General features: G+C 48.2%; 3 protein-coding genes across 5 annotated transcripts in view; all 3 read left to right on the forward strand.

Annotated features, from left to right (window-relative positions):
- si:ch211-196i2.1 (collagen alpha-1(I) chain) overlaps positions 1-3,150 on the forward strand; it is a 68,218-nt gene extending 65,068 nt beyond the window's left edge. The window contains exons 66-68 of the mRNA XM_062478244.1: positions 331-411; positions 891-1,073; positions 1,342-3,150. Coding sequence (XP_062334228.1) covers positions 331-411; positions 891-1,073; positions 1,342-1,491 — 414 coding nt within the window. The 3' untranslated portion in view covers positions 1,492-3,150. The remainder of the gene's footprint in view (positions 1-330; positions 412-890; positions 1,074-1,341) is intronic.
- Positions 3,151-3,398: 248 nt separating this feature from the next.
- Positions 3,399-14,863, forward strand: man1b1a (mannosidase, alpha, class 1B, member 1a). 3 transcript variants are annotated; one of them, XM_062478834.1, is made up of 14 exons: positions 3,399-3,826; positions 4,253-4,403; positions 5,266-5,374; positions 6,287-6,543; positions 6,863-7,005; positions 7,223-7,335; positions 7,635-7,826; positions 8,896-9,044; positions 9,329-9,517; positions 9,888-10,078; positions 10,177-10,297; positions 10,622-10,816; positions 11,518-11,649; positions 11,973-14,863. In XM_062478834.1, the coding sequence occupies exons 2-14, from the start codon at positions 4,302-4,304 to the stop codon at positions 12,177-12,179; spliced, it is 2,100 nt and encodes a 699-aa protein (XP_062334818.1). In that variant the 5' UTR covers positions 3,399-3,826; positions 4,253-4,301; the 3' UTR covers positions 12,180-14,863. The 3 variants fall into 3 exon arrangements, with proteins under 3 accessions (XP_062334818.1, XP_062334817.1, XP_062334819.1); XM_062478833.1 differs by having other exon boundaries at positions 4,261-4,403; XM_062478835.1 differs by having other exon boundaries at positions 4,261-4,403; positions 6,866-7,005.
- A 7,413-nt stretch (positions 14,864-22,276) lies between these two features.
- LOC134034382 (whirlin-like) lies at positions 22,277-23,990 on the forward strand. The gene has a single exon (XM_062478923.1). The coding sequence runs from the start codon at positions 23,156-23,158 to the stop codon at positions 23,933-23,935; it is 780 nt and encodes a 259-aa protein (XP_062334907.1). The 5' UTR covers positions 22,277-23,155; the 3' UTR covers positions 23,936-23,990.
- The last annotated feature ends 1,203 nt before the right edge of the window (positions 23,991-25,193 follow it).

The raw sequence follows: 25,193 nt of genomic DNA on the forward strand, positions 1-25,193 counted from the left end.
TACCTCTCTCTATCTCTCTCTCTCTCTCTCTCTCACATACACACACAGTCACACACTTACATGCACAAACACACTTGCGCACACACACATACATACATTGTATATGCTACAGACATACTAAACCCAGCGCAGATCCCCAAAATAATAATATTTTTTTCCCTCTACCTGAATTTTTTTTTAACCAAAAATATCCAATTTATTTGTATTTCAGCTTTGACCTGAATTCTAATCGCAAGCCTGGACAAGCAGGGTTCTTGGGAGTATAATCTCCATAGTTAAGTCGTTTTTATTTATTTATTTTTAATCCAGTGTTATTTTTTGCACCCACAGGTTCCTACTAAAGCCTGGCTGAAGGACTCTGTGAACGAAGGCTCCTTCCAGTGGCTCAGCAGACTGGAGGACGGCTTCCAGGTGGGCCAGGGTCACTCCTCTGTGTCACTTTACAGTGGCTCACTAATCACATCAAATCTAATTGGATTTATATACATTTCCAGAGCTCACCGGATATGTTCACGTACCATGTAGGCTGAGGCCTGGGTTCAAATCTGGCTTTTGGCCCTTTTGCTGCGTGTTTTACCCACCTCTCTCTCTTACTTTGTTCTTTGCGAGATACTTGTAGTTTATTCTCCGCTGCTGCTCTCTTCCCCTCTCCCCTTATCTCTTACTTGCTTCTGCCTTCTGTTTTACATATTTCTCTCTCGCTCTCTTTCTCTCTTTCTGTCTCTATTTCTGTCTCTCTCTCTCTCTCTCTCTCTCTCTCTCTCTCTCTCTCTCTCTCTGTCTGTCTTTCTGTCTCTCTCTCTCTGTCTCTCTCTGTCTCTCTCCTGTCACACTTCACTTAAAACTGTCTAATAAAGCATGATTTATGGACCGTCCTCTCGCTACTACAGTTCTACTATCCGGGCGCCAGCGTGGTCCAGACTCGTTTCCTGAGGTTGCAGAGCGTGAGGGCGGTCCAGAAGATCACCTACTCCTGCCACCCCGGGGACAGACTGGGACACACGGAACGAGAGGTCAAGTTCCTCGCGGACACGCGCCGGCAGAGCTACCTGGGAGCGCTTAAAAACTGCGTGGTAAGTCATGCGGCCTCGCAGCGGGCCTCGGTCCACGCCGCACTCGCTGCAGGCATTTACATTTAGTCATTTAGCAGACACTCTTATCCAAAGCGACTTACAGTAAGGGACAGGGACATTCCCCCGAGGCAAGTAGGGTGAAGTGCCTTGCCCAAGGACACAACGTCATTTTGCACAGACGGGAATCGAACTGGCAACCTTCAGATTACTAGCCTGATTTCCTAACCGCTCAGCCACCTGACTTTTCAAATCTTTTGTTTTGCTGCAGCCTGCAGAAGAGATGGCGTCTGGCTCGAGGGAGTCTGTGTTTGAGTTTGAGGACCTGAACCTGCTTCCTGTGAGGGATGTGGCGGTGCTGGAGAGCGGGAACTTCACACACCAGTTTGGCTTCACCATCGGGCCCGTCTGCTTCAGCTAGAGAGCGGGCGTAGGGGCCAACAGGCCTCTGTCCCATCCTTAAGGACTCATTCTTAGAGCCAGGATCAAAGCTTGTATTCACACCCCGAGACGCGCTGAGCAGAGGGAATCCAGCCTCGTCACCAGTCAGTTGCCAGGTTTGGGGGAGACATCTGTCGGTGGATGGACTGTTATGATACTTTGGGAGGGCATCCATCTTAACAAGCCCATGATCTTTCGGACTAGTCGGTTCTTTGTTTACGGGGAAGTTTTCCTTGTTGACGAATAATTTATATTTGTTTTTAATCTCTATATAAACGGTTCTCATTCCGTTTTTACAGTGCGTCCTTTCGTTATGCTGTAAAGGGGTTCACTAACTGCCACTTTGGTGTGTAAAACGGAACAGATGGAAACTAAACAGACTGATCTAGAGTTGTGTGGTCGATTCAGCCCCTCAACGTGTTCAGAAGCACAGCTAATGTTGTCCTGCCTGTTCTCGGTGCTCATTATCAAACCACAAGTTCCCTACTTGAAGGGTTAGGTGAGGTCACCTACTTTCATGGATGGAGCTACTCATTCTGACACCCGGTCGTCTAAAGAATTCCTCATTTGACAATGAAGACACAGGACCTCAATCCATACTTGAAACTCATCAACGGCACTTTGGCGGAAAACATTTTTTTTATTATTATTATATTCCATTGCTTTAAACAATTCAATAACTAGACTTTATAATTTGCTCATGCGTTATAACGCAGTATATACAGTAGATTTAAATTTTCCTCATTCTTGTATACAATACTTGTGTTCTACATGTCTCAGGTACGGTTTAAATATTGAATCGATGCGCGCACTGAAGCTGCAGTGTGACATAGGTTGAATTTTGTGTGTTGAGACTCGTTAGCATGCTTGAGATGCGTCGCAACTTGGAGGTGATCTGTCAATCCATCTCCTTTTCCTAGCCCAGCAGTTAAGCGCGGAGCAATTTCTGTCCAGTGAAGTGTTCACTCTTTTCAATCCACTAAGTGCTGAAGCACAAACGACCACCATGGTCTACATGTGCTCAGCAAAACCACAATTCAATTTCTGTTTCTCAAAGCAATTCGAGACCGGTGATGCGTGGTGTTCACTGTCTGCAGCCGACAACCCAACCGACTGGGATGTGAGATCTCAGGGAACCTAACATTTACGAGGAAACGTTATTTTGTTTGTTTGTGTCCAGTAAAAACCTCGACGTAGGCTATAGGCTACTCCACTTGTTCACTGCAACCTGTCACGTTTCACAACGTTCCAGTAGTAAAGACCCATTCCTCAAGACCCTCGTGGAAACTATGCATTATGACTGTGTTTTTAGTCTAATAAACATCTGTTTATTTCACCCGCACAGACTGAGAAAATGTGTTTAATGTATTCTTTAAATACCTTAAATCCTTTCATTTTCTACTGCTATTATGCTGACATTTATACAAACATTTAACGTGATTGCCTTAGCTGGCTGAGACTGATCATCGGTGCTTTATTGTTGTCGAACTGTTTTGTACAAATCTCCTTAACTGTTACATTTTTATATTAACTCGAAATTATATGCTGGACATTTGTCTTCTACATTTGTATCTATGCGACCCACCTGCTCAGTCGAAAAAATGTATTGGTCGAATAACAATAAAAGATATCAAACACATCAGTTGCTAATTATTTAGTAGGCTATTTGTTTTATGATGTTGGTATCCTACATCATAACAGCAAGGTACTTTTCCATGACTACTAAGATATATTCTTTAAATTCACAAGGAAAACTAAATTGCGTTATCCTTCGTTACTCCATTTTATTTATTTGTTCAAAGTAACTATATAATATATATATCAGTACCAAGTAACAACTCAAATCTTAATGACGTGCTGATCATGTGACAAAAACACAACGAAACATGTCTCCAGAGTGTTGTCACTTGCAGGCAAAACCCATCACAGCTAGCCCGCTAGCCAACTAATACAGTCAATTATCGTCCATAAGATATTTACCATGTTATATTTATGTCTGGTAAAGTAACCCAGATTTAACAGCTCTACTTTGCCTGGCCACCGTTCGGAAACAAGTCGAAGGTAGCCAGCAAGATAGCTAGCTGATGTGTTTCTTACTGTCAGATTGTAGGCAGCTATAGCTAGCTCTACATCTGGCTAAACGCTGGCTAGCTACCCACATAAAAGGAGGATTACGGAGCTGGGTTGGGGTGTGGAGATGGTTCGGCTGGGAGAATCAACGTAGCTAGCTAGCTAGCTTCTCCCTCAGGTCCAGAAAACACTTGCTAACAAAAAACAACACGCCGCAAAGACACTACAACCAGGCTATCTGCAAGGTAAGTTCAGAATAAGTACACTGTTCCATTTTACGGATGTGATGATATCTATAAACCTGTCTAGTGGTCTGTGAGAATACATCAGGAGGATATCAAAGTATTTTGCGTGAAAGGTACGGTGCGTGATTATCAGATTTTTTGATTTACCAAGTCGTAAACAGGTGCGCTAGCTAAAAAAGGAGCCATTGCCATGTTTGACAGACGCGCAGAGCTCACTTTTCATGATCCAATGAATCTATCGCCGCTGTATCTAAACATAAACCCGTGGGTTAAGGAGATGAACAAATACTTAACTAAGCAATGTATTACCACATATGTAGCACTGTCTTTGATTATAATCTCAATGACTCGAGTGTATAGTGTTAGGTTAGGCAACGTTCATAACATGATTGCAGGATCGCTATTAATCTTCTCTCCTGTTATCAGTACAGCAGCTTGTATGCGCCTTCTATGACGGTCGCTGTCATCAGGAGAGATGTACCCCCCACCCAGAAAGGACTTCATCTCCCTCACCCTCAGTGACCAGCACAGCCGCAGCTACAACAATGGCAAGCACCGTCGTCAATCCTGCTTGAGGGTGAGTGAGCGAATGAATGAATTAATACTGAATGAGCTCGTGAATGAATGAAAAGGTGCGTGTCAACCTCAAAACAGCCGGTTGGTCACGCAAGCTGAACTCCCGTTCAACCGTCTCTCAGCCCCCACAACGTTTTTCTCTTGTTTGTTAGACGTGGCAAGAGGCACCAGATTTTTCGTATCTGTTTCCTGCCTGAAGCGGTTAGTATCTAAAGGAACATTGTCACAATGAGTTTCTTCTTCATCCATTGCAGTATTGAGTTACCAAGTCGTACCAACAGTCACAGTTCTATTTTTGTATGTATATATCTTTAGATAAAGTAATATGGGCACAGTGGATGGGTGGAATTTCTTTCCATTTAAAATGTCTGAACGTTGGATTGAAGCTTCAGCATTTAATGGTTTCTCAAAGAGGAGAGGTGTCTCTTGGGATAGGGTTGTTTGTTTCCTAACATGGCTGACTGATCATTGCTCATCCGGGCCTTTGTGTCCTACTACAAGTGTTAATTAGGTGCTCTAAATAGATACCTCTAGTTTGACCTGATGCTGTTGCTTCCCATGAGGTTCTCTCTCTCTCTCTCTCTCTCTCTCTCTCTCTCTCTCTCTCTCTCTCTCTCTCTCTCTCTCTCTCTCTCTCAAGCTCTCTCTCTCTCTCTCTTTCTTGCTTTCCCAGGCCACACCCTAGGTAACATCAAGTAATGCATGAAGAATGAACTGAGCTCATTGGGAACAACATGCTGAGCAGTTTGAGATGATGGCCATGTATACCCCCCCCCCCCCCCACACACACACACAGTTTCCCTCCCAGTGCTACAGCAGGGCAGAAGAAACACACTTCTTACTTCCTGTTTGTCCCACCACAGAAATGGAAGCAGCTGTCTCGCCTGCAGCGCAGTCTTGTCCTCTTCCTCTTGGGCCTGCTGCTGATCTGTGGACTGCTGTCCTACCCTGGCCTCTCTAGGCAGTGGGGAGGTGAGCACACACACACACACACTCTGTGGACTGCTGTCCTACCCTGGCCTCTCCAGGCAGTGGGGAGGTGAGCACACACACACTCTGTGGACTGCTGTCCTACCCTGGCCTCTCCAGGCAGTGGGGAGGTGAGCACACACACACACACATTCTGTGGACTGCTGTCCTACCCTGGCCTCTCCAGGCTGTGGGGAAGTGAGCACACACTAGAGCCCGACCGATATATCGGCGGCCCGATATTATCGGCCGATATTGGGCATTTTCCAAACTATCGGTATCGGGATTTATAATGGCCAATAAATGAATATTATTATTTATTTATTTTTATTGTGTTTTTGTTCAAAGGACTTTAAGTTTCATTTCTTAAGTTTGTATTTGTATAATTTTTTTATCAGAAACTTCATTAACATATTATTTTAATGAGGAAATAATAACAGGAGTCAGATGGCTGAGCAGTTAGGGAATCGGGCTATTAATCAGAAGGTTGCTGGTTCGATTCCCGGCCGATTAAATGAAGTTGTGTCCTTGGGAAGGCACTTAACCCGGGGAATGTCCCTGTACTTAGTCGCTCTGGATAAGAACTTCTGCTAAAAGTGACTAAATTTAAACTACAAATAACTACAGTTAGGGAAGTCAATTTGTTTTGTTACGCATTTCTGGATTTTTAAAATATTTTTTTATATCGGCCGATATCGGAATATCAGATTTTTAAATCACCAAATATTTGTATCGGTATCGGCCTTAAAAATCCTTTATTGGTCGGGCTCTAGCACACACACACGCACGCACTCAAGAATGCAGGAGATGTGGTTCTTACACAAGGTTGTTGAAACTGATGGATTGACTTCTCAGGAGAAAGCTTGTGTTCCGCCCAGCATCGTTTTTGTTTGTGACGTGTGTGTGTTTGTGCAGACGTGCCTGACAGAGAGGACTGGGTTGAGCTGGATGACAGAGAGCTGAGACCAGTTCCTCCAGGGGCCAACCCTGTGGCTGGTCCAGCTGTGGGGGCAAGGGCAGCTGCTGTGGGGCTGGCCGCAGGGCCAGAGGTGGGTCCAGCTCTGGGCCCGGCCGCAGGCCCAGTCCTCATCCCTGTCCCGGAAATCATCCCAGAGATCATCCCCGAGCCACAGAAACCCAAGGTCCTCCTTCTACCCAAACCCCTTGTCAAGGTGAGAATCACTTAGACCAGAGTTTGTCAAATGGGGGTACTGTACCCCTAGGGGTACGTGGAGGTACTACAGGGGGCACATGAGAGAAAGTGGATTTTTTTTTTTTTTTTGGGGGGGGGGGGGGGGGTATAAATACAAATTTATACAATGTAAATACGGTTATACAGGGTACTTGGATTCAGAAATCAGGAAAAGAAGGTACTGAGCCCAAAAACCTCAGAGTTAGACTGTACTGCGCTTCACTACGATGGTTTTAATACCCTAATCGAACCTTAGCGACTGTTGATCGCCAAGCGTGACCCACCATGTTGTTTTCCAGAAGAGGCCGTTCCTGAACAAGAGAGGCCCTCCCAGCCAGCAGAGGGCAGGGAACGCCTCAGAGCTGCTGGGGAGGGAGCAGCCGGAGCCTCCCGGGAAAACTGAGGAGGTGGAAGAAGAGAAGGGAGATAAACAACTTGTCAGGTGGGCATTTAAAAATATCGGATTAATTTAGTGGATGTTTGTTTACAAAGCAGTGTACAAGGAGGGGAAGGGGGGGTGGGGGGCGATGACTGTTAATAGCAATGCAGGTATGTGTGGAAAATATGATGATGTGGTTTAATTGTAGCTACAGTATAGCCTGTAATAAGACAAGGTGGATGGTCCTTGTTAAGCGCTTGTGTGTGTCTGGTGTGTGTAGCTGGAGAGGGGCCATGATCGAGGCGGACCAGGCCACAGAGGCCCCTCCCTCTCCTAATGAGAGAGACATCCCAGCCTCCCCCGGGACCAAGGACGCCAGTCCCCTGGAGCCAGGTCCGCTCTCACGCCACACACACCCTCACACACACCCTCACACACAGCCTCACACACAGCCTCACACACGCCTCCCACACACCCTACCACACCCTCACACACGCCTCACACACCCTCACACACACGCCTCACACACCCTTACACACGTCACACACGCCTGGCACACACCCTCTCACACACCCTCACACACAGCCTCACACACAGCCTCACACACAGCCTCCCACACGCCTCCCACACACCCTACCACACCCTCACACACGCCTCCCTGAGTTGTTGTGTGTGTGTGTGTGTGTGTGTAGTTTCCATGAGTTCCGTAGACAGGCTGGAGGTCGTGCGAGAGGCCTTCACGCACGCCTGGAAGGGCTACAAGGAGTTCGCCTGGGGCCACGACGAGCTCAAGCCCCTGTCCAAGTCGTTCGGGGAGTGGTTTGGCCTGGGCCTGACGCTGATCGACGCCCTGGACACCATGTGGATCCTGGGGCTGAAGGAGGGTACGGCCCAGGCTGCTCTGCGACCCTTCCACCTCCCTAACCCTCTCTCCCCCACCTCCCTAACCCCCCCCACCTCCCTAACCCTCTCTCCCCCACATCAACCTAACCCTCTCCCTCCCCACCTCCCTAACCCTCCCTAACCCCCCCCACCTCCCTAACCCTCTCCCCCCCACCTCCCTAACTCCCCCACCTCCCTAACCCTCTCCCCCCCACCTCCCTAACCCTCTCCCTCCCCACCTCCCTAACCCCCCCACCTCCCTAACCCTCTCCCTCCCTAACCCCCCCCACCTCCCTAACCCTCTCTCCCCCACCTCCCTAACCCCCCCACCTCCCTAACCCTCTCTCCCCCACCTCCCTAACCCCCCCACCTCCCTAACCCTCTCCCTCCCCACCTCCCTAACCCTCTCCCTCCCCACCTCCCTAACCCCCCCCACCTCCCTAACCCTCTCTCCCCCACCTCCCTAACCCCCCCCACCTCCCTAACCCTCTCTCCCCCACCTCCCTAACCCCCCCCACCTCCCTAACCCTCTCCCCCCCCACCTCCCTAACCCCCCCCCACCTCCCTAACCCTCTCCCTCCCCACCTCCCTAACCCCCCCCACCTCCCTAACCCTCCCCACCTCCCTAACCCTCTCCCCCCCAGCCAAATTCTCTCTCTCTTGTCGTGGACGTTTTTCTCCATTTGTTGAACTCACAAAAAAGGTGGAACCAGGAGACAGCAGAATGTTACGATGGCAGCGTGTGTCTTTATTACGCTTGCAAGAGAAGAGCCTCCCCAGCTCCTACCCTGTCTCTCTGAGGCACAGTGACCTGCAGGGATTGTGTTAGACAATAGAGGACGCATACAGTTGATATGACAAACAAACTTTGTTCAGCTGTTCTTAACCATCGGTTCATTCCTTGCCCGATAACAACCTTCAACCCTCTGGATAAATTGTGTAAATGCTAATCTGCTCAGAGACAAAGAGCCAGTATCGCAGCACATTTCTTCGCCCTCGGCATCTCTACAGATAACATTTCCGTTCCACCCTGTCTTCCTGCTTTCCTCCCCCTCTCGCGTCGTCACGCAGAGTTCGCGGAGGCCAGGAAGTGGGTGGAGACGGAGCTGTCCTTCTCCAAGGATGTGGACGTGAACCTGTTTGAGAGCACCATCCGCATCCTGGGAGGCCTGCTCAGCACCTACCACCTGACTGGAGACCAGCTGTTCCTCGACAAGGCGGTGAGTCAGAGGCATGCCGACTGCCACTCGCACACACACACGGCCTCTACGGCCTGCTGCTGCAACGGACACAACATTGAAACAGGAAGTAAGGGGGGAGGGGGGGATAAGAAAACTAAGTGAGGTGATTTAAATATTTATGATTAATTGATAAGATTTTATTAAATAAGTAATATTAGTAAGTAAGTAAAAAATACAATCAAGGATAGGCAGAACCCAAAATAACATAGTCACATATCCATTAAACAAACTCAATCCATCCCTGTTTTCTCCGCGGCCACCAGACAGACATCGGCACCAGACTGATGCCGGCCTTCAAGACCCCCTCCAAGATCCCCTTCTCTGACGTGAACCTGGGGAAGGGCTCAGCCCACCCGCCCCGCTGGACGTCCGACAGCACGGTCGCCGAGGTGACCAGCGTCCAGCTGGAGTTCAGAGAGCTCAGCCGCCTCACCCAGGACCCGCAGTACCAGGTCCGGCCAGTGGGAGGGAGGGGGGCGCTGTGGAGCGCAGCTCTCATTGACTTCAACGTTTGATCTCAGTGAAGTCCCCACATTCTTTATATTCTGAAAATGTTATTTAACGTCCACATCCTCAGTAAAAAATAAATAAAAGCTGTCCACCCACTTTTGAAAACAAACCTACGCCCCTGGCAAACATAATAATAATTTTGGAGGATTATGGTTTACCATCCGTTGCAGTTCTTGCTAAGAACTGTATACAGCAAGTCGTCCGAAATGACCCTTTCAAATTCATGTTGAGTTTCAAGGCAATTAAATGTAAACTGATAGTGCAGTGAGCCGGCTGGAGGGTAGTAACCTGTTCCCCTTCTCCCTCGACCAGGAGGTGGTGAACGAGGTGATGAGGCTTGTCCACAAGCTGCCAGGGAAACGCGATGGTCTGGTGCCCATGTTCATCAACACCAACAGCGGCCAGTTCACCCATAAAGGGGCGTTCACGCTGGGCGCGCGGGCCGACAGCTACTACGAGTACCTGCTCAAGCAGTGGATCCAGGGAGGCAAGACAGAGAATGAGTAAGCAGAAACGGCATGAACTGGACCTGACTAGTGTCCAAGGTTGAGGAGCAGTTGGGGGGGGGATAAAGTGTGTGTGTGTGTGTGTGTGTGTGTAGCCTGTTGGAGGACTACCTGCAGGCGGTGGAGGGGGTGAAGAAACACCTTCTTAAACAGACTGGACCCAGCAGACTGACCTTTGTAGGGGAGATGTCCCAAAACCGATTCAACCCCAAGATGGTGAGAAGCAAACATACGCACACACACGTGCACTCACACACGCATGCTACACGCACGCATGCACACACACACACACACACACACACACACTGCGTCTTAAAAACAGAACAGAGAAGCCTAAAATTGAGTAGATTAAAGCACTACAAGAGACTACAGTAATCCCCATCTCATCAATGATGCAACTTTTTACATGTATTTTTTACTTTTCAAAAAAGAATTTAACTTAACGACACCCAAAAGTTTTTTTAAAACTTCTTGAAAAAAAAAAAAAAAAAGTTTCAAAAAAAAATATTTGTTTCAAACTCCCCCCCCCCCCCCCCCCAGGACCACCTGGTGTGCTTCCTTCCGGGCACGCTGGCGCTGGGCGCCCACAACGGGCTGCCCGCCGAGCACATGGAGCTGGCCCTGCAGCTGATGGAGACCTGCCACCAGATGTACGTTCAGATGGAGACAGGCCTGAGCCCTGAGATCGCCCACTTCAACCTGCAGCCCCACGACGGCCGCGAGCTGGACGTCAAGGTGAGGCCTTCCCACTCGGGCGTTCACGTGGTGGGTGTGTGTGTTCACGTGGCGGATGTGTGTGTCAGGTGGCTGAGCGGTTAGGGAATTGGGCTAGTAATCAGAAGGTTGCCGGTTCGATTCCTGGCCGGGTAAAATGACGTTGTGTCCTTGGGCAAGGCACTTCACCCTGCTTACCTCAGGGAGAATGTCCCTGTACTTACAGGGACATTCTCTCATGACTCTATTTTAGTCATTTAGTGTCTGCTAAATGACTAAAATTACTAAATGTGTTCACGTGGCGGATTCTGGAAGACAGCCTCTCGTGGTGTCGATGATACTGCTTAGCTGGTTTCGTTGCTCGCCCTTATTAAACTAGATTTGGTTCTTCTCTGTGTTTATGTGGTGCGAGTTTCAAAGCAAACTCTTGCTGAGAATATCAGATGTTGTCTCTCTCAGAGCCCCCCCCCCCCCCCCCCCGGGGTCTAATTCCCAATGTTAAACTATCTCGCTAAATACTTCTTGTCAGATCTTGAGCTCAGTTTTTGATATCAGACACGCTTTCTGTATCATATTAGCATCAAATTAATTAAACACAAAGGGGAAGTAAAGTCTGTGTGTGTCAGTGTTGGGGTGTATTTGGGTCAGTGTTGGGGTGCATTCGGGTCAGTGTTGGGGTGCATTAGGGCGTTTGAGTGCTGATCTGGCACTGTTCCCCTCAGCCCGCTGACAGACACAACCTCCTGCGTCCGGAGACTGTGGAGAGCCTGTTCTACCTGCACCGCTTCACCCAGGACAGCAAGTACCGCGACTGGGGCTGGGACATCCTCCAGAGCTTTAACAAGTACACCCGGGTCAGTCCCACACCCCCTTCCCCATCCCCCAGGCCAACGGGAAGAAGGCTTTTAAATGCACTTCTCATACAGCACTCAGACCCATCGACTCGTCTCATACTTTTCTTATTGTAGCTGAGATTCCAAGATGAAGATTAAGTAGGAGTTGGTGTCCTCTGGTGTAGCACTGTGTTCGTACCCATCCACTCTTCATTAACCAAGATTCCAAATGTGTGTTGTCTGTCTTACCGACCTACCCCCAAACCTTAACCCTTCCCCCCCAACCCCTAACACACCTACCCCCAACCTCAATGTGTGTTGTTGTCTTCCCCCCTCCCCCCCAGGTTCCCAGCGGGGGCTATACCTCCATCAACAACGTGCGTGACCCCGTGAACCCGGCGCCCAGGGACAAGATGGAGAGCTTCTTCCTGGCAGAGACCCTCAAGTACTTTTACCTGCTCTTCTCAGACGAACCGGACCTCCTTAGCTTGGACAAGTACGTGTTCAACACCGAGGCCCACCCCCTCCCCATCTGGCCCTCCGCTCCCTGAGACGCGAGAGTCAGCCCCCCCGTCGGGCCGCTCGGCATTCTGGGGGCTCTTCCTGTCGAGCAATCAACAGCTTTTTTTTTTTTTTTTACATTTTTATTCCGTTTGGGGCCTGATTCCGTCTGAAGACTTCTGCAATAGAAAAATACGATCTGCTGGTTCGTGACAGAAGAAGAAGAAGACAGACAGACAGACAGACAGCTCCACAAGGTCTACAAGTCACTCGCTCCATGTCCTGAGGAGTTGTAGGTCAGGTCAGCCGATCACTAGCCTTCTTTAACCCTCTGTATATTTTTAACAGTCTTTGACTTTGTCTACTGGAAGGAGCCAAACGAAGAAGGAAAACCACGCAGAGCTGGCCTCTGTCGCACAGTCCTTTTGTACATTTGGAAAAGGAGTTCTCTGGACCTTTGCGGTTACCGCGCTAGGCACCATAAAATGAAGGAGACCAGGCAGGAAGGCCTGAAGGTTGGACTCGTGCTCTGGTGCCAGTCATAGGCCTCGTGCCACTAATAAGCTCTACCATCCATGAGAAGGTCCAGCCGCAGTGTCACAATGTGAGAAACAAGCATTACGGAAGGAATGCTTTGTACTTTGGCTGGGAAAGGAAGGATTTATTGTCTAGTTTGTGTGACTAAGGAAAGGGAACTCACTGATCATAAGAGTTGATTATACCTGCTGTAGACGTAGTTGGAGTAAAGGTTTCGGATTATGGAGCTGCAAACATAATGTCCTTTGTCCATTTGGAAATCGGGACCACACTGTAAATAATGACAGCTATTTATTTTTTAAGGCGAGTGTGTCCTTTTTCTATGAATGTTGGGTTCTCCTGTTTCAGGGTCTCTGGGGGGAGGGTTCACCCTTTAAGTTGTTTTGTAATATATTTTCTGTGAATGGGAAATGAATTGACGCTTCCACGTATCCTCAGTAATGAAGAAACAAACTGAAAGACTGAAAATAACAAGTTAATATTTAATGGTGTGGTTGGAGTGCGAACTCTGCCGACAGCGTCCCCGTGCATAATTCAGTCAAGCGAACGATCTTCGCGCCATGTATAATCTTGTCCGAACGTTCGACATGTTTGTCTGTCTCAGCGTGAGGGATGCGCGGTTTATGGGGTTTTCTGTTTGTTAGAAGCCTTGATGAACTGGTTGTGGTTTCGGGGAAAATGTTTAATGTGCTTGAATGAAACGATTCGACTGGAAAACAGTTCTACTTACTCATCTTCTGACAGCCACAACCGAGAAGGCACTTGATGAGTAGAAGGGTAGATTAATTGGTGAATCTTTTTTGAAAAGCACTTTCGGCTGTGTCTTGCTATTTTCTGAAGTGGGTTTGGGGCTGTGAGGGGTTTTGTCGATTAAGTGTAGATATTTAATGGCCATTCTTAAATTGATGAAACTAAATGTCTTTTGGTTTTACCTGAGGTTAGGCAAAGCTTTGAGATGTGCAAGCTACATTTGATAGCCATAAGACACGGCTACAATAACTGCACCTGAAAGCTGTTTTAAGGATAATATTTCTACTGTAGGCTTACAGTAGTCGATCAACTGCTGTTAGTTTAAAAGATGCCAGTTGAATGTAAAACCTAATTCTGCTAGTCTACATCAACAAAGCTTTACTTTGATGCCGTAGGTCCAGGAGAGATGCGTACCCCCAAATGACTAGTCTGGGATCAACTGTACACAAACCGTCAAAAAAACCTTAAAAAATATCTGGATTTCAATAAGAAACGTCCCCAGACCATGGCTCCTCTGACCACATGATCATCACGTCCACGGCTGTGTTAGCGTACCTTTCTGGCCTGTCAGATGTCTTTCCGGTGCCTTCCGAGCCGTGATGAGAGGATCCTCTCTTCGAAGGGTCCTCACACAAATAAGCGGCCTCTCAGTAATTGCCTCTCCTGTCTCAATCAGCTCCACCCAGCTCAGGCTTTTAACGCCATCCATTATTCAAGACAGCGTTTTTCTGCAAGTTCTTCAGACGGAAGAAGAATGATAAGCTCGTGTAGAAAACGAGTCGTTATGCGCGTCGTTCAAAATACACTTGAAGGGTATTTTGGTTTAACAGAGCAGGATGTATGCTACTGTAACTTGTCGGATTCAACTTCTTGCCTTTGTGAAAGCTTAACCACTAACATACGATCTTTCGGTTCCTTTGTAAGAATTAAATGAAGTATAGCAATGAAGACGAATGCTGGACAGAAATTGAATAATGGAGGTGATAACGCGCACACTTAATTAGTCACATTTAAAAGGTATTAGCCACTGCACAATATACATTTCAATGTTATTTGTCGCTTCAGTGAAGCCTAAGGTTCGTAGAAAGTCCTAATGTGACCCTGTCAACAAAGTGCCACAGAAACGATCAATAGGCCTACCGTTTGTTTTTTCGCGCTGAGTTGAACAATTTAGAAAACGCGTATCCATTTTCCCCAGACAATTAAGCACTAAGATTACCTGAAGGCATTGATTAGTTTATCGGATTCGGCTTGTGGTGAAAATGAAGGACTTTATTGATTCCTTGCAGCTTTCAAAGACTTTTGTAAGACTTTGGAACCCCATGGCCTGTATAATGTTCATACTGCTTTTTGTAAGTAAGATGCCGCTTCTATGAAACTCGGTGCGAGTAGGCTATACTGTCATTCATCCTGCCATGTAAATCAACAATAAAGATTTTAAACGTAGTCATTGATTTACCTTGTTGGCTTTTCCCCATGTATATTATTCTGTGTTTTCTGTCGTGTTAATGGAAATCGATTATCGGAAGTCAGGCTGGGGATGTTAATCAGTCCCAATCACTGGTCGGGGAATTATTTTACTGACCCGTGTGGTTAGCGCTGCAGGAAATGGACTAATTACTGTAGGTCCTAGTCCAGACTAACATGACTATCACTTCTCAGTAAATCCGGTCAAACATTCTAGTAGAAATGGGTTAATTCACTCAGCAGTTATCCAACCCATTATCTAAATGGGATCACTGTTAATGCAATTTGAATTATTATTAATGTGGTGTGTCCTTCCTGCAATTTGAATGTTAGTAATCATTAGCGAGCCTTGATCTGTACATAATCGCTCAGATTTTGCGCATGATTAATTGTATACTTTCTTTGCTCACCAGGGGGCAGCAGAAACAAAATGGCGGTAGATGTTTTTGATTTAAATGTAGCTTACTGGTAGGTCTATATTTATGTCAGATAAGTTTCTCTCGTCTGATGGACGTATGGGTTTTGAGATGACCGACACATGTTCTGATCTGTTCAGACTCTGTCCCCCTGGGATTAGGAGACTGAGCCTTGTGGAAGCAAGAACCTGTAAAACATTATCTGTCATTGGTGCATTCGCTGTCAGTTACCGTCTGGGATTGTTAGGTCGTGGATTCGGCAAGGGACTCGTTCAACTCTTACGCCTAACGAGATTGGACAGCTTGTGGCTTGTAGACAGGAACCTCTGCGACCTGTCTGCCTCCACAACACTGTGATGTGTCTGTGTTCTGCCTGACGTCCGGTCTGAGGGAGGGAGAAACAAACAGAAGAGCGCACGCAGACAGACAACGTGATACGACTGCACAGTCAGAGTCGCTCTTCAGAGTCCTCTGTGAAATAGAGACAGAACGTTCCTTGAACTATGTTTATGTTTATTTAATAAGGGACTTAAGAGTCCATTATGTGAATGTGCCAGATTTAGCCACACAGGTTCATTTTCATAAGTTCTTCAGGGGAGGACAGCAGGGATGTGTTTGGGTCAGGGGAGGACAGCAGGGATGTGTCTGGGTCAGGGGAGGACAGCAGGGATGTGTCTGGGTCAGGGGAGGACAGCAGGGATGTGTCTGGGTCAGGGGAGGACAGCAGGGATGTGTTTGGGTCAGGGGAGGATAGCAGGGATGTGTCTGGGTCAGGGGAGGACAGCAGGGATGTGTCTGGATCAGGGGAGGACAGCAGGGATGTGTTTGGGTCAGGGGAGGATAGCAGGGATGTGTCTGGGTCATGGGAGGACAGCAGGGATGTGTCTGGGTCAGGGGAGGACAGCAGGGATGTGTCTGGGTCAGGGGAGGACAGCAGGGATGTGTTTGGGTCAGGGACAGCAGGGATGTGTCTGGGTCAGGGGAGGACATCAGGGATGTGTTTGGGTCAGGGGAGGATAGCAGGGATGTGTCTGGGTCAGGGGAGGACAGCAGGGATGTGTCTGGATCAGGGGAGGACAGCAGGGATGTGTTTGGGTCAGGGGAGGACAGCAGGGATGTGTCTGGGTCAGGGGAGGACATCAGGGATGTGTCTGGGTCAGGGGAGGACAGCAAGGATGTGTCTGGGTCAGGGGAGGACAGCAGGGATGTGTCTGGATCAGGGGAGGATAGCAGGGATGTGTCTGGGTCATGGGAGGACAGCAGGGATGTGTTTGGGTCAGGGGAGGACATCAGGGATGTGTCTGTGTCAGGGGAGGACAGCAGGGATGTGTCTGGGTCAGGGGAGGACAGCAAGGATGTGTCTGTGTTAGGGGAGGACAGCAGGGATGTGTTTGGGTCAGGGGAGGACAGCAGGGATGTGTTTGGGTCAGGGGAGGACAGCAGGGATGTGTTTGGGTCAGGGGAGGACAGCAGGGATGTGTCTGGGTCAGGGGAGGACAGCAGGGATGTGTTTGGGTCAGGGGAGGACAGCAGGGATGTGTCTGGGTCAGGGGAGGACAGCAGGGATGTGTTTGGGTCAGGGGAGGACAGCAGGGATGTGTCTGGGTCAGGGGAGGACAGCAGGGATGTGTCTGGGTCAGGGGAGGACAGCAGGGATGTGTCTGGGTCAGGGGAGGACAGCAGGGATGTGTCTGGGTCAGGGGAGGACAGCAGGGATGTGTTTGGGTCAGGGGAGGACAGCAGGGATGTGTCTGGGTCAGGGGAGGACAGCAGGGATGTGTCTGGGTCATGGGAGGATAGCAGGGATGTGTCTGGGTCAGGGGAGGACAGCAGGGATGTGTCTGTGTCAGGGGAGGACAGCAGGGATGTGTCTGGGTCAGGGGAGGACAGCAGGGATGTGTCTGGGTCAGGGGAGGACAGCAGGGATGTGTTTGGGTCAGGGGAGGACAGCAGGGATGTGTCTGGGTCAGGGGAGGACAGCAGGGATGTGTCTGGGTCATGGGAGGATAGCAGGGATGTGTCTGGGTCAGGGGAGGACAGCAGGGATGTGTCTGTGTCAGGGGAGGACAGCAGGGATGTGTCTGTGTCAGGGGAGGACAGCAGGGATGTGTCTGGGTCAGGGGAGGACAGCAGGGATGTGTTTGGGTCAGGGGAGGACAAGGTAAAGTTGGGGATCAGATGGCTGAGCGGTTAGGGAGTCGGGCTATTAATCAGAAGGTTGCTGGTTCGATTCCTGGCCGTGCGAAATGACATTGAGTCCTTGGGTAAGGCACTTCACCCTACTTGCCTCGGGGGAATGTCGCTGTACTTACTGTAAGTCGCTCTGGATAAGAGCGTCTGCTAAATGACTAAATGTAATGTAATGTAATGTACAGAGCAAAGGGCTGGTGTCCCATCATTTCCGAGTATTCAGCTGTATTTTGTTTCAGAGCAGAGCTGTTCCAGGAGAGCAGTTCTGCTGGCGTACAAGCAGGGTGATTAGACCCATCTGTGGAGACAATGCCGTCCTGAACATCTCTCTGTCTGCCTCTATCGCGCAGCTTGCAGCATGGGAGTCTGTTTAGAGTAACACTCTCACAGGAGCCCTTTGCTGCCTCGCTAGGATGGCTATGAGGCCCCAGCACCACATCTCCTCTGCCAATGTAAAACCACTCAAGTGATTTCCAGTCTGGTGCAATTTCCTGGTGCAGTTGGACAAGTTAACCCTTTGTTTGTGGCATGTGGACGCTGTGGAATCAGAGGTCTTGGAGATTCAGATTATTGGGGCTCGTCAAAGAGTAATACCATTTACATTTAGTCATTTAGCAGACGCTTTTATCCAGAGCGACTTACAGTAAGTACAGGGACATTCCCCCCGAGGCAAGTAGGGTGAAGTGCCTTGCCCAAGGACACAATGTCATTTTACACGGCAGGGAATCGAACTGGCAACCTTCAGATTACTAGTCCGATTCCCTAACCGCTCAGCCACCTGACTCCCAATAACTTGAGAGATTGTATCTTTGAATGGTGGACTGGGGGTGGGCTCATGGGACAAGCCAGTGGCTGACTTCTGTATTAGTCTCTCTCTCTTTCATGCTCTCTTTGTCTTGTTCTCCTCTTTCTCCTCAATCTCTCCCACTCTGTGGTTCACTTGGAGTAGTCTGGAGGTTTTGAAACACAGCCCTACAGCTATCATCAGCCCTTGCCTGAGAAATCTGGTTCAGAAAGATTTTTCTGAGTTATCCCAGCATATTATGGCGTAGGCTACATATATTTGACTATTTTATATAACTTTCAACATCAAAGTTCAGATGCTTAATACCTTTGATTGCCTCCATTCTTCTCTTTTCACTTCTTCCCCTCCTCCTCTTTTCATCCATCTCTTCTCACTCGTACTCCGTCTTCCCCTTCTCCTCCTCCTCTTTCTTCTCTTTTTACTCCTCTAACTTTATCCCTTCCTCCCTCTTCCCCTCCTCCTCCTTCTCCTTCTCCTCCTCTTCACCCCTACCCTGGTATGGGATGATGCACGTCTCGAGCAGGTCGAGGGCTGATCAGGCTCGGAGGCCTAAACCCTTCTGAGCAGAGACCTTGGCTCCTGCCGGGGCGACCAGCAGGGTGATCCATCAGAGGACTGACAGGCACAGGCCCGCGGGGGGCCCGCTGGGGGCCCGCGGTCCCTCAGATGGGAGATTAAAGAAGGCAAGCAGAGGGGAAGAAAGGATAGGAAACGGGACAGGAAACCAGAGACGAAAGCAGCTTGGGCAGCCTCGAGGCGACAGGGCCCAAGCAGCATCCCTGCAGCCGTCTCCACAGGCCGCGTGTCGGTCCAGACACACGGCCTGTGGAGACGGTCTGGCAGCTGTTGGCCGTCCTCTGTGGAGAGATGAGCTCCAGGAGGGAGCTCACAATCATGCAGCAAGAGTAGAGACGCTCTGGATAAGAGCATCTGCTAAATGACTAAATGTAAATGTTAATAGGAAGCCTATCAGTGTAGAGTAACAGCCGAGTCATAATAAGAAAATGGCACAGGATCTCGCTTCTCGTTAGGTTGGGTGTGTGTGTCTGCCTTGGTGTATCAACAGTCTACCTGCTTCGTACTGTCCACTCACATGCAATTCATCTGGGTGTAAATCAATGATTTATTGGTCTCTACCCACATAACCCAATGGAGTTATAACTTTGTTGTAGATATTTAGGAACGGTTTGTTTTTCTGGTCTCCTTTTGGATGTGAACTGAGAAGACTACGCCACTTGGGAGCTGCTCATCTGGAAAATTAGATACTTAGTCTGGAGAATGAGGCAAAATGACCCAAAGACATGTTTACAGACAGCAGCCACAATATATGAGGAGAGGAATTCTGCAGAGTAACTTACCTGGTTTTCGTCAGCTCTTTGGAATTATTAGCAGACACTTATCCAAAGCAACGTATGGGGAAGAGGGAGTGGGTGAATTGAACCTTAATCTGCAGTCAAATGCTCTAACCACATATCTAATCCCAGTTACTGTTGGGTTTTCTTCCATTCTGCTTGGAGACATTTACTTGTAGGATAAGATGGTGAAACCTACCTTCACATCTTTGATTAAACAGCACTACAGAACGCAAAGCAGCTGTTAGTGTTAAAAATATGTCTTGCTTTCAAACTATCGGTTGGAGTGGAATCAACCCACCTCCCGTTTGACCATGTAGGAGATGTGCTGTGTGCTGCTGTGCCTGTCTGACAGGCAGTTATCTGGATCTAAACGTCCGACAGGCAGGGAACTCCAATACATTTCCACCTGGAGATATGCGTGACAGCCTGGTGTTTTATCTCCACACCACACTGGAATGGTAGCCACAAGCGGGAGAAAATTAAACCACCTGTTATTTAAAGCTTAACAGGGATGCAAATCCCTAAAGTGTTGGGTGGAGGGGGGCAGTATAACTTTCGCTATACTCAGGAGATGCTTATCTTTAAAGGTAGCATGCTATGGAATGCAAATGATATGACCTCTCATGGAAAGGTAACCTTCACAAGAGCTTAAAATGGAGGATAGACTTATTTTGAAATCACTTTAGAACTCCATCTTCCATTTTAACTGCCTGTTCAGCTATTTGAACTCATTTTGGTCTTTAAGCTTTTGTCGATTCATTATTTTAGTTTAATTACTCGTTAAAATCGCGCAGCTAGCCGCCCTGTGCCATTTTATACACTAAACTTAGTTATTTATTGCTTGATCTCGTACCCATTACCGAAATGAAACCCTAATGGAAGGACAGGCACACCGTTTCAAATCAAATTTTATTTGTACAAGCATTTTCGGAAGCAATGTCACAGAGGGCTTGACATAGACCTACGCCTATAGAACTGCACCTAAACCAACCTAAACCCTTATGGGAAATTCCCAGGAAACCTTGGGATGAGCAGTTCAGTGAGGGCTCCCCTCCTCCAGAGAGGGTCGGTGACACAGAGAGGTGCAGACCAGCGGCTGGACACACAATCATGCAGCAAGAGTAGAGACAAACAGGTCCTGTGCACACTGGCAATGATTCACTCCTGAGTCATGTGCTGCTAAACCTATTGTATAAATCACATAAGCCCCTCCTTGGTGCCTAGCCTCATTCTCAGTCTACTCAGGTACAAGTGACAGTTTGAAAGTGTCAGAATGTCGATGCAGATCTCTTTCTGGCTGCTCTGCTTTCTCTCGGCCGCTTCCCCTTCATTTCCGTGAAGTCTCTCTCTTTCTCTCATTGACAAACAACTGGATATATATTTCTCTATCTTTATCTCTCTCACACACACGCACACCTTATATACGTACCAGTGGGATCGTCTTTTGCACCTTACAGTTGTGTGAGCTCACACGGCCATAAATTACAGCTTGTCAGGATGAACTATAAGGATATGGATTTGTCTGTCCCGCACATCACAACGAAGAGCCGCAGTCTCCTGTATAAATTGAAAATCCAGCTGATAGCCAGAGCCATTAGCTCTGCTGGTGCTGTGAGGAAAGGGGCCCGAGTTTATTGCCTCGCTCTCAGCTGTGCTTATTGTCGTGGAATGTAGAGTATTCGCTCAGTTTCAGTCCGCTTCCGGATGGCTCGTGCTGTAATAGTGTTTACTACGCTTTACCGAGGTCATCACCCCTATCGCTTCTTTAATCACACCCATCAATCACTCTACATCTATCTCTTTTACCAACTCAGCCCTCCGGAGACAGGGACTTGATATCCCTTATCCTGCACAGAAGCTTTGAAAATAATCGAAACATCTAGAATAACCGTCCAGGGAGCACTGTATTTGACTCTATGCTATCTGAAATGGTGGTTCTTTTTTTTTAATCTACAGCTCTGTAGATAACATGTAGTGTACACAGAATAAGCTTCGGTGCCGTGTTTGTTCTCTCACCCAGTCAGTGCTCACGCTCATGATACATCCTCCACTTAAACTGGTCAGGCTAAACATGGAGTTGGTAATGCCGTGTTATTCTTGTATCAAACACACACGCACACACAAACAGTCAGATTAACTATATTTACTCACACACTATTAACTCTAGCCCACTGTGACCAAGTCTGGCTAGATATTTCCCCCCTCAGTATTTGAATGATCGTGTTCTGATGATACTTTGTTGGAAATATTATTCTCAATTTAAAAGTGTTATAATGATAGATATTTCAGGCTCGGATTTATTGTTATTAACTTTATGGAACATCAATGATGTATTTTACATAAACTTTAATGATTTTATTTAACATACAGATTAATTTCAGTTCTCACTACTAATAAAACAATGACATGTTCGTCTGCGTGTGCACGGATAGTTTACATAATAGACTCTTAATTACACAAAACACGATCATACAGGTATAGGATAAGTCCCTCGAGACTCGGTCGACCTCCATGAGCTGTGTGTTATTGGTTACCAGGCAACGTATTCGCTCCACATGGCTGCGTCATTTCCTGGTAAGCGACGGTCTGAAGCGAGGCACAGCCGCTTTTATCTGCACAGTAAGCCCTCGAAGAGAGAGACCTGAAAAGGTTTAGGTCAACGCAGGAGACAACAAGCAACTTTGACGCCAGGTCACATATATTTTATATGTAATTTTATACTTTGGATTTTAAGACAGACCTGGATGTCTACAAGTTATTTGGCGCACTTTAACCTCGAACTTGGTGCATTTTAAGCCAACTCCAGAAGGCTATGAACTTCGGTCTCAAATAGAAGCACTAGCCAAACGAACTTATTTCAAGGACATCAGGAAGTGTGCGTTCTCTTCTACCGCGCGCTGCTCCGTGTGATGGAAGTTCATGAATTTTGTGGGACTATTTCATTATGCGCTCTTTTCTCGCGTCCGTTTGTGATGTGATAGCGGCGGACACCGGAGACAGCTCGGGAACTACCTGACCTCTTTATACCGGAAAACAAGACAGCAGCTAATGACACAGACCTCGCTTTTGTCGCCATCGCTGATCTGGCAGTATTAACAGGGTTGTGAGGTTTTTAAATGCACGCTAAATTTACATATTCCTTTTATTATTTTGACGCATACACTTGTTACGCATGATTCCCTGAAGTTCGAATGATTTTTTTTTTGTGGCCGGTATTAGTATGATGACGGATTTACAGGATCTCTTTTATAAAAGGGTCTGATTGAACTGAAGCTTATGTTGTTTCCTTTTCTGCTGGAAGCCGCGTCCTGAAAGAGTGGTGATACAGACGGTTGGATACAGCCAGCAGTCAGACCCGGCCAATATGGCTAATGCCCGACTGCACGTCCTCCAGGAATCGCAATGCCACACTCCATTTTAAAGGAGCATATCCCAGCGCTCTCCGCCCCTAATGCCCGGTCTTTCACCGCTTCAGTGTGGCTCCGCGTCCCGGTCGCACGTCTAGGATGAGCACGGATCTAGAGCGTATGTCGCTCAACTCCTCCTCGGCCAACTCGCTGGCCTCGAGCGCCCGCACACTGTCCGCCAACGTAAAGAAGCTGCACAACGCGCTCAACCTGCTGCTTAACGACTTCGAGCGCGAGCAGTTCATCCACTGCCTCAATGTCTACCACTCCAAGCGGAATGTCTACGATCTGGTTCAAACCCTCAAAGTCATTCTCAACGCGCCGAGCAAACGCCAACTCTTGCCCATGCTTCGTCTGGTCATACCTCGGTCCGACCAGCTGTTGTTTGACCAGTATACCTCCGAGGGTCTCTACTTAAAATCGGATTTAGCTGCCAGTAATGGGAGCCAGGAAACAGACGGAGACCTACACAGTGGGAGTCCCGTTCCCGGCGGGCCGTTTCCGCCCAATCCCCCGGAGTCTCAAGTTGCGCTCCGCGGGTCTCCTGATAGTTTCAGCACCAGCAGTGACGGGACAGCTCCGCTTGTCCCGTTGCTCGGGAGAGACTTTCTGCACGAGCCTCCCGGTGAGCTCCGGCAGGTTACCATGAAACGCCACAAAAGCAACGAGGGCTTGGGTTTCAGTATCCGCGGGGGCTCCGAGCATGGGGTCGGGATATATGTGTCCCTCGTGGAGCCTGGGTCACTGGCAGAGAAGGAAGGACTGAGGATTGGGGATCAAATCATGAAAGTCAACGACAAAGTGTTCGACAAAGTCACACATGCCGAAGCAGTAAAGGTGTGTTTGTGTGTTTGTGTGTCTTTCTACGTGTATATATGAACGTGAACGTTCCCACACTGTGTGTGTATGTGTCTGCGCATGGTCAGCTCCTGACCCATGATGAGTACCGGTAATATAGCTTACAAGCATGGTGGTAAACCTCACGAGACAAGCATTGACGTGACTTAGGTGAAAAGTCGTTGATGAGAATGCCCTAAAGTCCAAGTCCAGTAACCTTTTTACACGGGACATAAATCCCTCGCGTTCAATAAATTGGCGCCAATGGCAGAATCACGTGCCCAGCCTTACCCTGCTGACCCCACATCTCTAGCGCTAAATCAGACCACCTATTGAGATTAATGGTGTATTTGGTCTCGGTGGCTGAAATTCATCCTCTGGAGCTAAAAACTCCATGATTTATGGATTTCTTCATGGGAAGAAGTTCATGTTGGGGCCATGTGATCTCGCTAGCTTCAGATCTGTTGTCACTGACCGGGCCTGTGTAATGGTGTTCCCGCAGCAGTGTTCCTGTTCAGCGGTAATATGACAGTTATTTGGTTTTGTAGGCAAGTACGCTGCACGAGCTCTCATCGTGAGGTTTTCGCAGATGTAAGGGGAAACGCCGTACTGGTGCTGTCCATGGTCCTGAATCTTACTAACGGCATTTCTCATCTCCCTCTCCAACACTCACGTTCACACCTGTCACACTTGTAGCCTTAGAACACCAAACTAACAAGGCCTGTGAAGAACTTGAGATCTTACTTTGTTCTTTGCAAGACTCTTGTAGTTTGTTCCCCGCTGCTGGGTTCTGTCAACTTCTAATGTTTGTAAATGTGGTTTCAGGCAGTTTACAGCTGATTGTTCTCCCCCTCTCTCGTTCTCTCTCTGTCACTCACTATCTCTCCTCTGCTCTCTTCCCCTCTCCCCTTATCTCTTAATCGCTTCTGCCTTCTGTTTTACATATTTCTAAATCCCTCACTCTCTCTCTCTCTTTCTGTCTCTTTCTGTCTCTCTCTCCGTCTCTCTCTCCCCCTGTCTCTTTCTCACTCTCTCCCTCTCTCTCTCTGGCATGCTCTCCCTCCTCTTTTTTCATCTATCTCTCTAATTCACTCTCACTTACTCTATCTCTCTGTCTCTCTCTCTCTGTCTCTCTCTGTTTCTCCTGAGAGCCTGTCTTGGCTCCCGCCGTGCTGGCTGCCCTTCCATGTTCAAGTGCCAGGGCCACACAGTCACTGTTTAGCGCTTTTTAGGATCATGTGATGTGACCGGAAACAGGAACAGGAAGAGGAACATCCTGTCCAATCAGACAATCTGCACC

This window comes from Osmerus eperlanus, chromosome 14, assembly GCF_963692335.1.
Source record: "Osmerus eperlanus chromosome 14, fOsmEpe2.1, whole genome shotgun sequence".
In the NCBI taxonomy this organism is placed as follows: Eukaryota; Metazoa; Chordata; class Actinopteri; order Osmeriformes; family Osmeridae; genus Osmerus; species Osmerus eperlanus.

What these genes read in the sequence shown, in the direction of transcription:
- man1b1a (XM_062478834.1), top strand. Translation starts at nt 4,302, where the DNA reads ATGTACCCCCCACCCAGAAAGGACTTCATCTCCCTCACCCTCAGTGAC. An exon ending in TACCCAAACCCCTTGTCAAG is followed by an intron (nt 6,544 to 6,862) that starts GTGAGAATCACT and finishes GTTGTTTTCCAG; the next exon opens with AAGAGGCCGTTCCTGAACAA. An exon ending in ACCGATTCAACCCCAAGATG is followed by an intron (nt 10,298 to 10,621) that starts GTGAGAAGCAAA and finishes CCCCCCCCCCAG; the next exon opens with GACCACCTGGTGTGCTTCCT.
- LOC134034382 (XM_062478923.1), top strand. Translation starts at nt 23,156, where the DNA reads ATGAGCACGGATCTAGAGCGTATGTCGCTCAACTCCTCCTCGGCCAAC.